General features: G+C 47.2%; 1 protein-coding gene across 1 annotated transcript in view; it reads left to right on the top strand.

The window, feature by feature from the left end:
* The first annotated feature begins 4,392 nt into the window (after nt 1–4,392).
* The window catches only part of LOC146186205 (NADH-ubiquinone oxidoreductase 49 kDa subunit-like), a 37,687-nt gene continuing 26,725 nt past the window's right edge, over nt 4,393–15,354 (top strand). Inside the window, exons 1-5 of the mRNA XM_084608000.1 lie at nt 4,393–4,492; nt 9,769–9,878; nt 10,534–10,735; nt 13,165–13,277; nt 13,672–13,910. Coding sequence (XP_084464126.1) covers nt 4,420–4,492; nt 9,769–9,878; nt 10,534–10,735; nt 13,165–13,277; nt 13,672–13,910 — 737 coding nt within the window. The 5' untranslated portion in view covers nt 4,393–4,419. The remainder of the gene's footprint in view (nt 4,493–9,768; nt 9,879–10,533; nt 10,736–13,164; nt 13,278–13,671; nt 13,911–15,354) is intronic.

Raw genomic sequence — 15,354 nt, 5'->3', positions numbered from 1 at the left:
TCTGTCACACTTGCTCTGTGGACACCTGAACCGCGCCGTAAGGGAAGGGATGAAGGTGGGAGTGAAAGTGGATAGAGAGAAAGGGGGGCCGTAGTGGAGGACTACGGAGTAATTTCGACCACCAGGGGATCTTTAACGTGCGCTGACATCGCACAGCACACGGACGCCACTTCGTTTCGCCTCCATCGAAACGCAGCCGCCGAGGCCGGGATTCGATCCCGGGAACTCCGGCACAGTAGTCGGGCGTCTTACCACTGCACCACCCCGACGGGGCGGAGGGAGGTAGGAGGGAATCCATTCAGTTATATGAAATAGAGTATAAGAAGTATGCAACGTAAATAAATGATTTTATGGCATTCGCTAGTAAGTTGAGTTGAAAGTCCTGTGTTAAAAAGGTTCATGATTACGGAGGAGGTCACAGAGTGCGCAGTGTCTGGAGTGTTTTCAAGGATCGCCATTCATCTATCATTACTTTGATCAGGTCACTGATGGAGCCATACTTAGCAAACAATATTTTTATCTGTCCAACACTTTGATTACCCCGAGATATTTGGTTGTGCGCAGACACACGTGCAGGGGCCCACAAACAAAACTGTGAAATAATGTACACTCCCTAAATCAAGTGCTTACATTGCATAGCGTAAGTGCCACTGATCACCCATGGTGCATACAAATCCTCGCTGGTGAGCCTATAGCATTTTTTTTTTTTTATTTCTGTTCACGCGCCGCGGGGCAACATCGTTCAGAACTGGCACTCCAGGCGCGTTACGGCGGATACTTGTGATCATTGCTAACGCATTAGTCTCTAGTAAACTGTCCTCACAGTTCTAGGCGACACGAAGATGTCGAGGGTATTTTAAAGAAGGGGGGGGGGGGGGGGGGGGGGGTCCCAGGAGGCGAATCCGATGGGGAGCGGTGGCGGGAAACGGCAGGCAGGGGGCTAGAAGGCTGTGTGGCATTGTTTCAGGCATTGTTGTATATATGTGGATATATATACAGGTACGATTGGTTTAGTTTTAGTTTGGTTTATGGGGTTTAATGTCCCAAGGATACTCAGGCTAACAGAGACGTCGTAGTGGAGTGCTCCGGAAATATCGACCACCTGAGGTTCTTTAACGTGCAATGACATCCTACAACACACGGACGCCTTGTTTTTCGCATCCATCGAAAAGCGGCTGCGGCCGGGATTCGATCCCGCACCCTTGGGCACAGTAGTCGAGCGCCCTAACCACTGCACCACCACGACGGTGCTATAGGTACCAGTGAAGCTTGCCAGGTGTGAAGAAGAAGCAGGTGTGCGATGTAGAATGGTGAAGCAATAGAGGAAGAAAAAGTGAGCGCCGCTGGCTCCGCGCGCCGCACGTGAAGATAGGAGGCGCGGATGCCGCGCGCCGCTAGGCACGTTCATTGATTGATTGGTCGATCGATCTACCAATCGATGATTGATTGATCGATTGATTGATTGATTTTCATGAGAAAAAGGGCACCCTCCCCTCCGCCCTCGGCGCGCAGGCCCGCGGACACCTTCAGGGCCATATGAAACACAATGCCAGCAAAGCTACAGAAGGACGCATCAAAGCTTTCGTTTTAAAAAGTACACAACCGGAGTTGTATAATTTCAGAAGGAAAACGTAGATGTTATTTTCAGCCCCCTTTTAATGCTTTTGCGTCATACTCTTAGCTTGTGAACTTGTACTCCACCTCACGAGAGGCTTGCGGCGCTACGAAAGGTAAAGGTTCCCTGCGTTCGTGGATGGGTGGTGGCTCGACAGGCGAGCAAGAACAGTCATGCAGTGATCGCTATACTGACTGAAACAGATTGCAGGTCGCTTTATACTGTGGCGCCTAGAACATGTACAGTCGCGGACAAAAGGGGTATACTCCTCGCGAATTGCAACGACTGCATTTTTTCAGCATAAAAAATGTGCAACACAAAATTGCTTGGACTAGATGGAAAGTATATATCAAGGAGGGTACGTTATGCATATCTCAGAAATAACTGCTTCTCTGTCGGAAAAATCTGGCGGGCAGTTTTCTCGCAGTGCGTGGAATATACCACTTTTGTCCGCGGGGTTATCTTTCGTACTGATGCGAACAGTGTCCTGACAAGCTCTTAGAAACACGATCATGTAACGCACGTCATCCTGTTTTACCCAGATCGCTCTTGTACCTTATACTGCAAAAATCTTGTGAGGTGGAACATGAGTGTTTCGCAAGTTTTCTTTAAAAGTCCGCCAAATTAGTTCGTTAGCCAAGATTTAGTATGCACAATGTTTAATGCTCATAGTGCGTTTCGTTAGGTTATGTGCAGGGCAATAAGAAACAACCAATGAAAATTTTGTACCAGCATATGTCCTCTCTGAACCTTTTCTCAGCCGCGCGTGCGCAATGGAGGGAACTTGTGGTGACGTCACAACATGGTCACCTAGTCATGCGATATTCATAGCCTAGTTACGTGATCACATCACAACACAGCTGCCCGTAGCGGCTACCTGTCACGTGATGACGTCACAACATATATTTACTCATAGCGGCTACCTTGTTACGTGATGACGTCACAACATGCCCCTAGCTGTTTGATATACTTACCCTAATTACGCGATGACCTCACAGCGTTATACGTGAGGTGGTCACGTGTGGCCACTACGGTAGCACTTAGAATAAAATGCTGCGGCAGTTTAACCACGTGGTGTAGCGGACAGACGGACGGACGTGAAATGTGCGAACGAAAGCGCTCTTAAAAACTTGATAAGTCATTACCAAGACAGATGGCGCTTCCGTGTTGTGGAAAAAAACAGCGTGACTACATCCATTTCTCAGTTTGGAACCACCGCAGAGGGCCACAAGCCGCTAACGCGTCGTACAAGTGTAAAGGTCGGTGTAGGCACGCATTACAGTGGCGAATAGTGCGAAGTGTCAGCCTTCGGTAGCAGTGGTTCCTTGTGTGTACATAGTACGAAGACGCCTGTCGGCACTGAGGTATTCGCATCGACAAAGGCCGTTGGAGTGACAGGCGCAACAGGGTATAAACGACCGGTGCGTCGAGGCTGTACTAGCCAGGCCCGTGCATGAAAAAGGAGAGGTATGCGTCGACTGGAGCGAGGTCCGTTTCGTGTAGTCTCGGGAACAATAACGCGCTCGCCGGAGTGAACGTCACCGACGGGGCAGAACTCAGGAGTACGGCGCCAAGGAGTACGGCAAAGATGCTTCGAAACTATAGCGCAAATTGGCATTGACAACCGTGGCGTTGAAAGAGCCAGGGTCCGTATTCCGAGGTAGCGTCCTTATCGAAATGTCGCTATCTCCCTGATCTCGCGTTAACTGATTGGTGGAAACATCGGAACCGGATGTCAGTTTGGTTACGTGTTTACCAATCAGGTGACTCGAGGTCATGGAGATTAGCGACACTTTCGATAATGACGCTACCTCGGAATACAGGCCCACATGCAATGTGGACGCGTAGGCGACACGGAATGAAAGGAAACTGCGTTCTTGTGTTAGTTTTTCCATCTGTCAGTAAGAGAGGGACCCGTGTAAAGGGCATGGTTGTGGTGCAGGGCCTGATATTTGGCAGACCAATTGCGGTCGCTCGGGTCACTGCAGTGTGCATGTTTTAGCATTTTTGTGGCTAGCTTTGCTTGCATGTATGCATTAGAGAGCGCGCTAACCTTCAGTCGAGTTAAACGGGTGTGGTAGCCAGCAAGTTACTGACCAGGTTGATACTTGCTGCAATTTGCTATGGTTCGAATGTGCGTTCTAGTCGAGAGTTCTGAGTTATGCATGGCTTAACGCGTCATCTTCGGCTGAGCCGAGGTAGTCAGGTCCATGTCTTGCCCGAGCTTGCTGTAAGTGCTAAATATATTCTAATTTTGTGTATAAGTTCAATTCATCTCTTAGCTCTCATCAGGTGTCATCTTTCATATATTATCTCCTCGCCCCTTTCCGGGAAGAATCACACCTTGAAAATTCACTACCAGCTTTTTTTTTTTTTTTTTCGTGCGCTTGGCTAAACTAGTGAATGTTTGCGACAACCTGGGTCGTTGTCGGTAACGACCAGAAGCATGATCGAAATTTTGACTTTCAGCAAATGCAGCGTGAATATCCAAGGCCATGCGTCAGTGGATTCGTACGCTCAAGGTTGCCCGGAAAAATCTACGCGATTTCGGCTGCCAAACTGGGAAATTTTTACATTTATTTATGCTGCATTAAAACACATCAACGCTATTATATTTGGCACAAAAGACCAGGACCCTGCGTAAAAACTGTGGTGAATCTTTTATAATTCAAATCTGAGGAGGTACAAATTTAACGACCAACAACCAGAAATTTGCATGCATGCAAATTTCTGTAGAGTTTAAGCTAGCGTTTCGTATTGGTTGTATACGCAGGGGAGCTAGGTGGTCACCTGACTTGGAATACATGAAGGAGATGAGAGGCGTTGTTTTCATCCCGGACGAAATCTCGAGCCAAATAAAACCCGCACCGACGAATGGCAAGTATTGTACTTCACTTCACCAGGGATGCCGAAAGATTCGCTGTCACCGGACTTCGCGATTTGGTGTCTAAATGTAGCAGTCACCACCAATTGCGCTAGACAAAGAATGCTGTGCTTTGCCGATTTTTCTATCCATGCACAAGATGCCACGAAACGTACCTTAATGCGGTACGGTGTCAGATGTAAAAAATCAAACCTGTGAAGAAGTCACCGATAGGAGAAATGACTCTTGATAAAATGTGCACGCCGTGCTCTGACTGCTACTTCGCAACTCGTGGAGTTACGATGCAGGCGAATGCAGCTTAGTTTACCTCATTTATGTACAAGCCACATCTCTATCAGATGCCGCCGCCGCTGCGGATGCTCAGAATGCTTTTCTTCGCCCTTTAAAACTTTTCACGTATGCCAGGTGTCCCAAGTAATGGTAGCCGAGCTTTTAACTCTCTGTTTAGTTTGATTTATAGACGAACATTATGTTTTACAAAAAAAAAAAGAAGCACTCACGGACAGGAGGGAGGGGGGGGGGGGGGGGGGGGGGCTTAGAGCTTATATGAATGTGGAAACGAAACATTTTTAACGCTGCCTTTTAATTTTACGGCGCGCCTAAAATGCAGTCTCTTCGTGCATTTCTGAGCATTTGTATCACTGGAACGGCAGTACTTTCTACGGAATGTAGTGTGAGTGGCATCATACCCGAGCATCATATCTGGCATCATTTCATGACAAAACATCGTCGAACGTATCGGGTGCAAGACGGAAGCGCGACCCACAGAAATGCATGCACGCAAAACTTACCCAAGCATTCTAGAGTGGAGCTGTACATTTCGCGCTGCAAATCCCAAGGTCAAGTTTGGCGCGACTTTGACCTTCAGCCACCGGAGCATAGGTGTGTCTAATAACGCACTTCACGTGATTCGCTATGGAGAGGCGCCCAGCTGCGCTCACCTGGAGCCTCTCCGCTGTATACCACGTGACTAGGAGAAGTTATATAACCTGCTTCGCCGACGCTTGGTCCTTCAGTGTCAGTCACTATGGATGAGGCGCGAGCCGGTCCGAGCCCGTCAACTCTTCAGCGCTGGCGCAAGGATAAGTCTGATCTTCCTGCAATATAGGTCGCCGTTAAGACGCAGACCTAGTAAGCCAGATCAACGCGTTGCCATGCTTAACAGCTTCCGCTCGTAAAACTATAGGTTAACTGGGAAAACTCTTGGGACCCACTTACCTTTGTCGTTGCACAGAACACCATTGGAGCTGCCCAGTCATAAAACATTGAGCACATCGTAGAATGTGACAAGAATGCTATCATTTCATGGCAATCTATTCTTAAAATACCCCTATAAATGTGTAGTGGGAAACTGGACATATATACGCTCGCTATCCGTTGGATGCTACTTCTAATCGTGCAAGCTTCTCATCTAGTACTGTATGCCACGGCATGCGCTGAATTTTCTTGCTAATACTGTCGTTCAAACTGCACAGCTCAGACAGATTTCAGGCAACGAAATAGCAGCGTAATTGGTAGACGAGGCGCAGACAATATTTATTTATTTTTATTTATTCAAATACCTCACGAGCTCCGATTGGAATATTATGTGAGGGGGGTTACAAAACTGGGGTGCGAAACAGAAGCAAGTAGAAGATGATTACCCACGACATGGTTACCCAGATGGCTACCCAAGATGGAATACCTACGGCCACTTCTCGCTCCGGCGTCCGCTAGCGTCACCGACGTGTATATTTACGGTGTTGGTCGCGGTTGGTCTATCCTGCTGTCTCAGGACTTGCTTCAATGCAAGCATTTGCATCGTTGGAACGGCAGTGCTTTCTACGGAATGTAGTGTGCGTGGCATCATATCTGAGTCGGAACACACAAGAAGCTTGAACTATTCGGAGAAGTAAGCCTTTTGGAGATAATTCTGGCTTTATTTCGGGGAATTTTAAAGAATAGATTGTCTTCGAAGTGACGTAGCATACTGTGAGGTACTTTAAAGAATTCGTAAACTTTTCAAGACAGGCTTCCTCATTTGGTGCTCTCTGAAACAAGATGTTACAATAATGTTCGCTTGCCCCTGTTTCTGTAGGTAGCGTTCCCGACTTGTAACCCCAATATACGTTTCAGGTTGTTTTAAAAAGAATACTCCGCCTTTTAAATGACGTTTCGTACTTTCATAATGTCTTCTAAGGTGTTCATTTCTGCTCTTCCCCAAGGGGCGACATTCAGCCGGCATGCTGAGTTTGGAAAAACGCGCAGTACTAGCACGCCTGAAATTTCTTTATAAACTCGTGCATAACCACTTACATCAAAGTACATCGTCATCGAAGATACAAGACTCACACGCTATAAACACTCTTTGACTATAAATGATGTTTCGTACCATCGTGACAGTTTCAAAAACTCATTTTTCCCCCTTGCAATTAGAGAGTGGAACACCTTGAAACGATCAATAACACAAAGTTCCACACTGGATGAATTTGTAAAGCTAGTGGAGGATCGCTTACACACAAATTCATGAATGTTCACCCGAACAGTTTCCTTGTCAGCATACATTGATAACTTGCAAATTGCACTAATCCCTTATTGCTTTATTATTTCCATTCTGTGTCCATTCATATACTTTTTCTTTTTTTTTTTACATGTATCAACAGTTCACTGTAGTTTTTACTGTACACTGAACATTGTCTTACTTTGTTTATTTCTGAGTACAATCTTCCTTTCATTTTAAATTATTGTCCCTGTCGTTGAACATGTTCCAAATATTGTCTGACTTTATGTATGCGTTTTGTGCCCTGCCTGTAACGATCCCGCCCGGGATCGACAGTATTCCTAAATAAATAAATAAATAAATAAATAAAATAAACAGGCACGTTGTGAAATCAGGAACTGCTTTATGAACCATTCTTCATACATGCATACATTCCTATAGAAGCTAAGCCTACTTTTCACCCCCTGCTGGGCCAGCCGAATGACAACAACGTCACCGCATCTGTCTTGTGTCACAGACAATTGTTGTTCAATAGGGTTTACGTCCCAAAGCGACATTGGCTATGAGGGCTCCATCGAAATATGGCCGCCGCGTCCGAGACCGAACCTGCGTCCTCGGGATCTGGAGCACCCAACGACTGAGCCACTGCGGCGGGCTTGTCGTGGAAAAACACGTAATTCTAGGGTTCTTGGAAATGTAATTCTGGTAAATGAAATTTACACTTTCATACACGTATATATACCAGCATGCAGCTATTTAGACGGCCCTTCATACAAATAAATATTGCACTTAAAATTACATATAGCACGAAAAGTCCTCCCTGTGCGAAGTTGCTGGAAAAAAGCAACATAAAATCGAACAATCATATAAAGATAAAAAAAAATCTCAATAAAGGTAACTCAGAATTTATAAAATGAGTTATAATGCCCCTATCTATAGCTGTGAAAATTTGAGACGCCTTTCTGCAGGTTTCTTCCCTTAGTCCTGTTCGGTGTCGCCTAACTCTGCTCCGGGAAAGCTTTGAAGCGGTTTCGCGGCATAATCCGAGCTGGTAGGAGACCGCAGAACAGCCCAGTTTCAGTCGCAGAGCATTCAAGATGCCCATGTATGTCACTAGATCAGTGAAGCTGAGCATTTAATTGGTAACGTCTAGGATCCGTTCCAACAACCATGACTTTGCGAAAGGCGAGTCCATGCGTATTTACTTGTGCTTGAAAAATACTTTCAACCAATATGCATTGAGAAAAACTGATGACAGGATAAAAAGGAGTCGGCCATGTGCTGTAAAATTTCCAAGTCCACATTGCAGTCTCGGTACAGGGTCGTCCACTCTTAATGCGAACAAGCATGCTGTCTTAACTAGCCCCATTGCCTCCGATCCGACCACGCATTGAAGCAAAGTCGCCGGCTGTGCGAAGCCCCGCCTCCAGGTCACTTTGAGCCGGCGCCGCTTTGCTTCGATGTGCGGCAGCCTCGGACTCAATGGCGCTTTGAAGGAAGCATGCTTGTTCGCATTAAGATTAGATGATCCTGTACACATCCGTTGTGGTACGGGCAGAGGCATATTATTTTCCATTAGTTTTGAGCAGCCTCACCATAATATATGAACACATCGGGTTATAATATATGTACACATCCGTTGTGGCACGGGCAGAGGCATATTATTTTCCATTACTTTTGGGTAGCCTCACCATAATATATGAACACATCGGGTTACTGTCGCGGCGAAAACTGACCTCTTAATTTGTGCCTCTGTTATCTCACATATGCTCATTAGCACGTAGTCGTAAGCTATCACATTAACTGGAACACCACCCCACATGAATACAAAGCCCCGCTTTAACCAAGCTATATGTACATGCTTGAAGTCACAATGGGACGCAATAGCCATGCGTGGCCTATAGAAGTAGCGTGTCTGATTATATCCAAGGGTTCCGGAACGTTGAATTCCTTCACACAGAAGTAGCCCGATTTGGTAATTTGGTCCCCTGACGTCATATCAGTTCCCAACCATGTCACCTGCAAACTACCACCTGCCAGAGGAAAGCTCCTGATTTTTCGCTCGCAACGCACACGGCGGATTCACGGGGAACGGGGCACTTAAAGCTATTGGATTAACAAAGTAATGTCCCCTATTCGTTCCAAAGCCAGCCCCTGTACAGCGGGAGGCTGTACTGTTCAACCTAGGCCCTGAGCACCATAAATGGCTCGTAAACAGGGCCACTGTAGAAGCTTAGACCAATACGATCCTGAAATCAAGCCTTGCACTACAGACTTCGTACTCAGTTTGGGCCATAAGCGTTTTGAACAACAGCATACAAGGAAAAAAAAAAAAAAACCTTTTGTTAAAAAAGCCTCTGGCAATAACCACTTCGGCAGCAGTTTTTATTTCTGTAGATTGACACAGGCAGACAAGCTGGTGGCTGACTCAATGGGGGGGGGGGGGGGGGGGGGGGGGGGGGGGGGGGGTGCATTTTGTGACCGCGCAAACAAAGGTTTCTCTCGTTTGTCCGTGTCTGATTCCACGAAGATTGGGTCTGGTAGGTATGTATGTGTTGAACTGGGCAGCACTAATTGACATTGGGAGGACGCGCATTTACTTGCGCCTTTTCAGGAAGCGGAGGGAAACAAACGCTGGCATTTTATTCCAGAAATCACGTGGACGGTGTATTGGGCTCGTGCTCTTTGCCATCTTGGGATTAATCTTCGGGCATTGGACGATGTTTTCTGGCCACGATGGCTGGGCAGTTCTGATATTCTTGTACAGTGTCAGATCAACTTTCCACGCAGACTACTATGAGCCGACGGAGAAACAGGTGAGGAACATGCAGATCAACTTCGGACCTCAGCATCCGGCAGCTCACGGCGTGCTCAGGCTGGTGCTGGAGCTCGAAGGGGAGGTAAGCATGCATGCGCCCCATTTGGAGGGGCCGCGAGCGTTCGAACGAGCGCAGTAAATCCAACTTATAAAGAAATCGGATGGATGTAACAAATTACGCCCTATATAGTACCGATGAATGAAATGTACAGGACGTATACAGGGTTTAATTTACCCCCCCCCCCCCCCCCCCCCCCCGCTCTACGGGACTAAATATTTTATGGGACCAGACCATTGGATACCCATTTTTAGGTAAAGAAAAACATATATATTGTGCCTGAAAGATGAACTCCTTAGGCGTCTTCATAGTGCTCGCTGGACTGCGGCGTGCGTGCACCTAAAGCACAATGATGTGCAATAGTCCAAACAAAAGGGATTTCTGCATCTCATTCGCCTAGTGGAAAGGCCTATAAATCTTCTATAAATCTTCTCCCTGTAAATTAATGTTCCCCTGGATGTTTCAAACTCTGCAGCGAATTTATGAAACTTGGTAAATCTGGGCATGTTTTGCTGCCTCCGAGACATCTGGCCGAATTCCTCAGCGTTCAGAGATTCCTTAGCAGTTTCTCGTTGCTTATCTTTTACCCGATGCTGGCCACTTTTCCTTGCCGACAGCCTGAACGTCACTCTAGGGGAAATACGTACCACTGTCTGCATATATGTGCTTCTCGTCGCAGACTGTGGTGCGAGCGGACCCGCACATTGGTCTGTTACACCGCGGCACGGAGAAGCTGATGGAGTACAAGACGTACACGCAAGCGCTTCCGTACATGGATCGCCTGGACTACGTGTCTATGATGGCCAACGAGCAGTGCTACTCACTTGCAGTTGAGAAGCTTCTCAACATCGACATTCCCAAACGGGCCAAGTACATCCGGGGTGCGTGAAAACCCCCGTGATGAAACGCACACTTCAGTTGTGGAACATTTGGTAGTGTTTTCTAACTGCTGTGTCCGGTTCACTCAAACTTTTTCATAGTTGCAGAGCGACTCGGTCGCAAATAGCGGAACACCGTTATGAACTTCGCTGAACCTGGAAAGGTCGTTTCACATATCGCTGGAACCTAGGTTGTATCAATGTGTAAATTTGTACAATTCTAACACCTTTTTTAAACTAGCTACGCCTTCAAATAAGCACGCTACTGTTTTTCCTATTTTTGGGGCGGAAAATATTGCTGCGCTTTACAATCGGGGCGCTTAGAATCGCACAAATATGGTATCAAACATGAAAGGCCGGTGATCTCCGCTCCTGAAGAGCATATATGTTTGTGAACTGGCCATTTTACTTCCTCGCTTATACCACGGATGGCCTTGCCCACACCAGCAAAGCACGACTGTAAAATTGAGCGCAGAGTTGCCTGGCCTTTTGAAGTGCTGCTCTATAGGTGTCCGTTCCTAGATTGCCCGTCGAAGTGACAGTTATCGGAGTAACACGCCAAAAGCCAGTCTGGGCTGGTAATAACAAAAGGAACGTCCACCTACCAGTGGATATCTGGAAATCCCTCCTTCGCGTAAAAAAGCGCGGGGGGGGGGGGGGGGGGGTGAAACGCTACGACCAGCTAATAGCTTGGCGACAGCGAAGTGTGGCGACAGAGAAGGAAGATTTAACCGGAATAGTCCAGGAGGGTGGTCAAGCCGTGAAGTGAGGAAGTCACAGGAGTACTGAACAATGCGCAACTCCAGGGTGGTGTTACGAGAAATAACCGGTGGGTCTGAACAATACGCAACCTGAGAGTGGACGAGAAATAACCGAAGGGTAACTACCGTAAAGCAGATGATTATGGCAAGAGCGAAGGAGTTGTGAACGTGATTGGCAAGGGAAGAATCGTGAAGGGGGTGGCTATACCGTAGGAGGAGGAGGTCACGATGAGAGCTGAAACATGCGCAACCTGAGTGCGCTGCTACGAGAAGGAGAAGAAAGGTGAGTAGTACCGTGAGAGCAGAAGGGTACTAAGGCGATAACGCACGAATGCACCCCACAAAAGGGTAAGAATAAAAGGTGGAGGAGGGAAATGGAGCAGGAGGAGGATATAACGGATGCGTGACTTAAACGCTACGGAGAAAAGCTCGGCGCCGTGTTGTAGTCGGCGTTGTCAGTGAAAAACAGCCAGCATATGCCTCTGACATGCGAAAATTAGCTGGACACCTGAATAGAGGTATGGGAGTGGTAGTACATAGACGGCTGCTCGAGTTGGCAGTTGCTAGCTTTTTTGACATGTGAATCGAGCCGCGCGCACTCTTGAGACATGCACGCTAACCCTGCGCCATGTAGTCACGTTCGTGCTACTTGCTTGATATTTTTGTCATGTGCTATTGCACATAATTTTTAGCTTAGGAGCGTATGCTGATGAATATGCGGAAAATAATATAAGCGCAAACTAAGCAATAAATGGATGAGTAGCAAAGTTCATATATAAGAACAAGGATCCGCGAGGGGAGCTTCTCATGGGAGCCATGAACGTGGTGGCGTCATACACTTAAAGAGAGCGCTTAAGTGCCCCCAAATTTTTGCGTGGTGAAATATGTTTCCCAGGAAAAGAAACATGTCCAGGCATCGCTCGAGGCGAGAGTGTTTTTTGCGACCGTAAGAAAGAAAGGAAAAGCAGCGACGAGTGCAACAATGACGACATGTACAAAAGATACCGGTGGCAAGGAGCCTCCACCGCAAAAGGCGAAGGCGCGCTTATAGGTTCCCAGCCCCGTAGGGTCGGTTGGAGAAACGGCCTTCTTTATAACAATCAAGAGCTGGGAGATGACTTAGTTGAAGGATGGTTATGAGGTTGTAGGAAAATATAGAGTATATATGCTCTAGCTGCTTAATGTAGAAACATCTCTCTCTCTCTCTCTCTCTCTCTCTCTCTCTCTCTCTCTCTCTTAAATTTGTTCCAGTATATCGCGGAAACAAAATACTTGCAGAGGTGCGATCGAATTTTGTATTACCGAGTATAACAGTCATTGGACACTTTTTTTTCTTTCTGCTTTTCATGTCGGTGTATACATTGATCAGAAAAGTATCGGGGGTATTCGCTTGACGTCACGGGCGCTCTAATTTGGCGAACAACGCGCAGATTTGGTGGTGCAGGCCGAGCAAGTCGGAGATACGTGGATTACACGGTGTTGATTAGGCACACGTAGCGGCCTTCTGCCTTGCTCCATGAACTCTATAATGGCGTCCCTTAGAGTGCGTACCTTCTGTACCTGGCGTGTGTGGAGGGGCACTGCAGTATATAGGATAAAGTATGCTGGGCGATCTATAGGCGACTAATGAAGCCCTTAACAGAGTTCTCAAATGGTTATTCACTATTGCAGTTTTGTTTGGCGAAATCACGAGGATACTGAACCACATCCTGTCCATCGGAACTCACAGCCTGGACATCGGCGGCCTCACACCTTTCTTCTGGTTGTTTGAAGAACGAGAAAAGGTACCTGACAAATACCCTCTTTCTGTCGATCGTGCCCTTATACGTGTGGTGTTAGGTACCTGAGAAATACCCTCTTTCTGTCGATCGTGCCTTTATACGTCTGGTGTTAGGTACCTGAGAAATACCCTCTTTCTGTCGATCGTGCCCTTATACGTCTGGTGTTAGGTACCTGAGAAATACCCTCTTTCTGTCGATCGTGCCCTTATACGTCTGGTGTTAGGTACCTGAGAAATACCCTCTTTCTGTCCGTCTGGTGTTAGGTACCTGACAAATACCCTCTTTCTGTCTTGCCCTTATACGTCTGGTGCTAGCTTATATAATACCATCAAGATGCTCCACCAACCAGGCTTCGGTCTTGGCCACGCAATTTTCGTTCTACTAACCTGTGGTGCAGCTGATGGAGTTCTACGAGCGCGTCAGCGGAGCCCGCATGCACGCGGCGTACGTGCGACCGGGAGGCGTAGCCCAGGACATGCCGATAGGCCTAATGGACGACATCTACGACTGGGCCGAGCAGTTCGGCCAGCGACTGGATGAGGTCGAGGACTTGCTCACGGGCAACCGCATCTGGAAGCAACGCACCGTGGACATCGGCGTCATCAGTGCCGAGGACGCACTCGACTGGGGCTGCAGGTAAGCTGGCTTCGCTGAAGACTCCAACACATAGCATAATTGCAGAAAATGTGCATTTGCATGCATTCAACGCAGGATTTGAACATTATATCGCAAAATTGTACACCCTGCCAATCATGCGAAAATACTGTGGCTACAATTTCGCACTTAAACGCTGTGTGGACGTTCTTTGCTGCATCGCTGCTTTTTTAGTTAGCGGAATGTTTGGAGCCAGAGCCTGTAATGTTGCACGGCTCGGGGTGAAAGGTGAAGTCAGGCGAGGGGGAGGGAGGGGCAGGGTTAGAACGAGGGTAAAAATATGGCTATACACTATTGAAGAAAATCGAATAAGTATTTGAGGGGAGCCTCAGATCGAAAGCCAACTTTCCAGCCAGACGAACACAATTAAGTCCTCTTGTCGAAACGGTGGCTTGCGAAATGAGGCTGCCCATGAACAATTGCTCGTCTTTCTTGACTTGATATCGCGGTATAATGGAAGCATAGCGGGTTGGTTATTTTCTAATGGCATCTAGTTTCTTTAAGCGTGGAGAAAATTCAGTACTTCAACTATATTTGACAGGTCTCGATCGAGTACACCATGGTTTTGAATTGGGATTCAGACGAAAAACCATTGCTGCGCAGACCAGGCGTCACGTAAATGTCTGTGAGGGTATCGTTGTGCCCTCCATGACGGCGAAAGTACCACGGCGAAACACCGTGCTTAACTAATCCACTTATCGTCACCTGCAAAGGTAAATGTCGGAGTAGGAGGCGGTAAGCAGATTACATGTTTTTATCCACGCCGGGGCTGGCAAACATCTTTTCCTTTCTTTTGTATATAAATAAATAACCACTACCACCACCACCACGCGGCGGTCAGGCTCTCATCTTAGAAGTATAATTTCATGTGATGCCTTTTTAATGGGTAAACGGCTTCGTGGTCCGTGTTGTGAATCCACCTTATTCATTGCCTTTCGCGCAGGGATCTGCAACAAACTGGAAGGAAAACAAACTTCACCTAAGTTGTACCCCGGCCTGGCAGCAAATAAATCTACAGCAAGGAAATGCCATGGAGAACTGGGGCATTAAATTGACTTCCCCGCCCCAACGAGGCCTGCTTGGCTCACTTATAAGAGCGCACAGGCGCTGACTTAAAACTCATGAAATCAAGGTTGGACTTAAGCGAAAAGGTAGACTGCCCATTGTCGCGAAACTGTTCACAAAGATTAGATGAAAACACTGCATTGTTTGCGCCGTCAGCCTATGCCTACGATATTCAGTCGCGTATATAAGACCAAAGACATTACTTTAATCCCGATCAGTTGACGAAACCGTGGCTGCAGAACAAGGCAGCAGCTGTCACTGCTATCACTCTTGATTGCGGTTCCGGCTCGTATTTGACCGATGTATTATTTTCAGTTTATTTCTCCTTGCCAAGGAGGAACCTGGAAACTGTCTGAAAGTA

The sequence above is a fragment of the Amblyomma maculatum genome, chromosome 6 (assembly GCF_055883805.1).
Source record: "Amblyomma maculatum isolate TAMU_Amacu chromosome 6, ASM5588380v1, whole genome shotgun sequence".
Classification (NCBI taxonomy): Eukaryota; Metazoa; Arthropoda; class Arachnida; order Ixodida; family Ixodidae; genus Amblyomma; species Amblyomma maculatum.
Note: the sequence above shows the minus strand (reverse complement) of the source record. Positions and strands in the feature narration are given on the sequence as shown.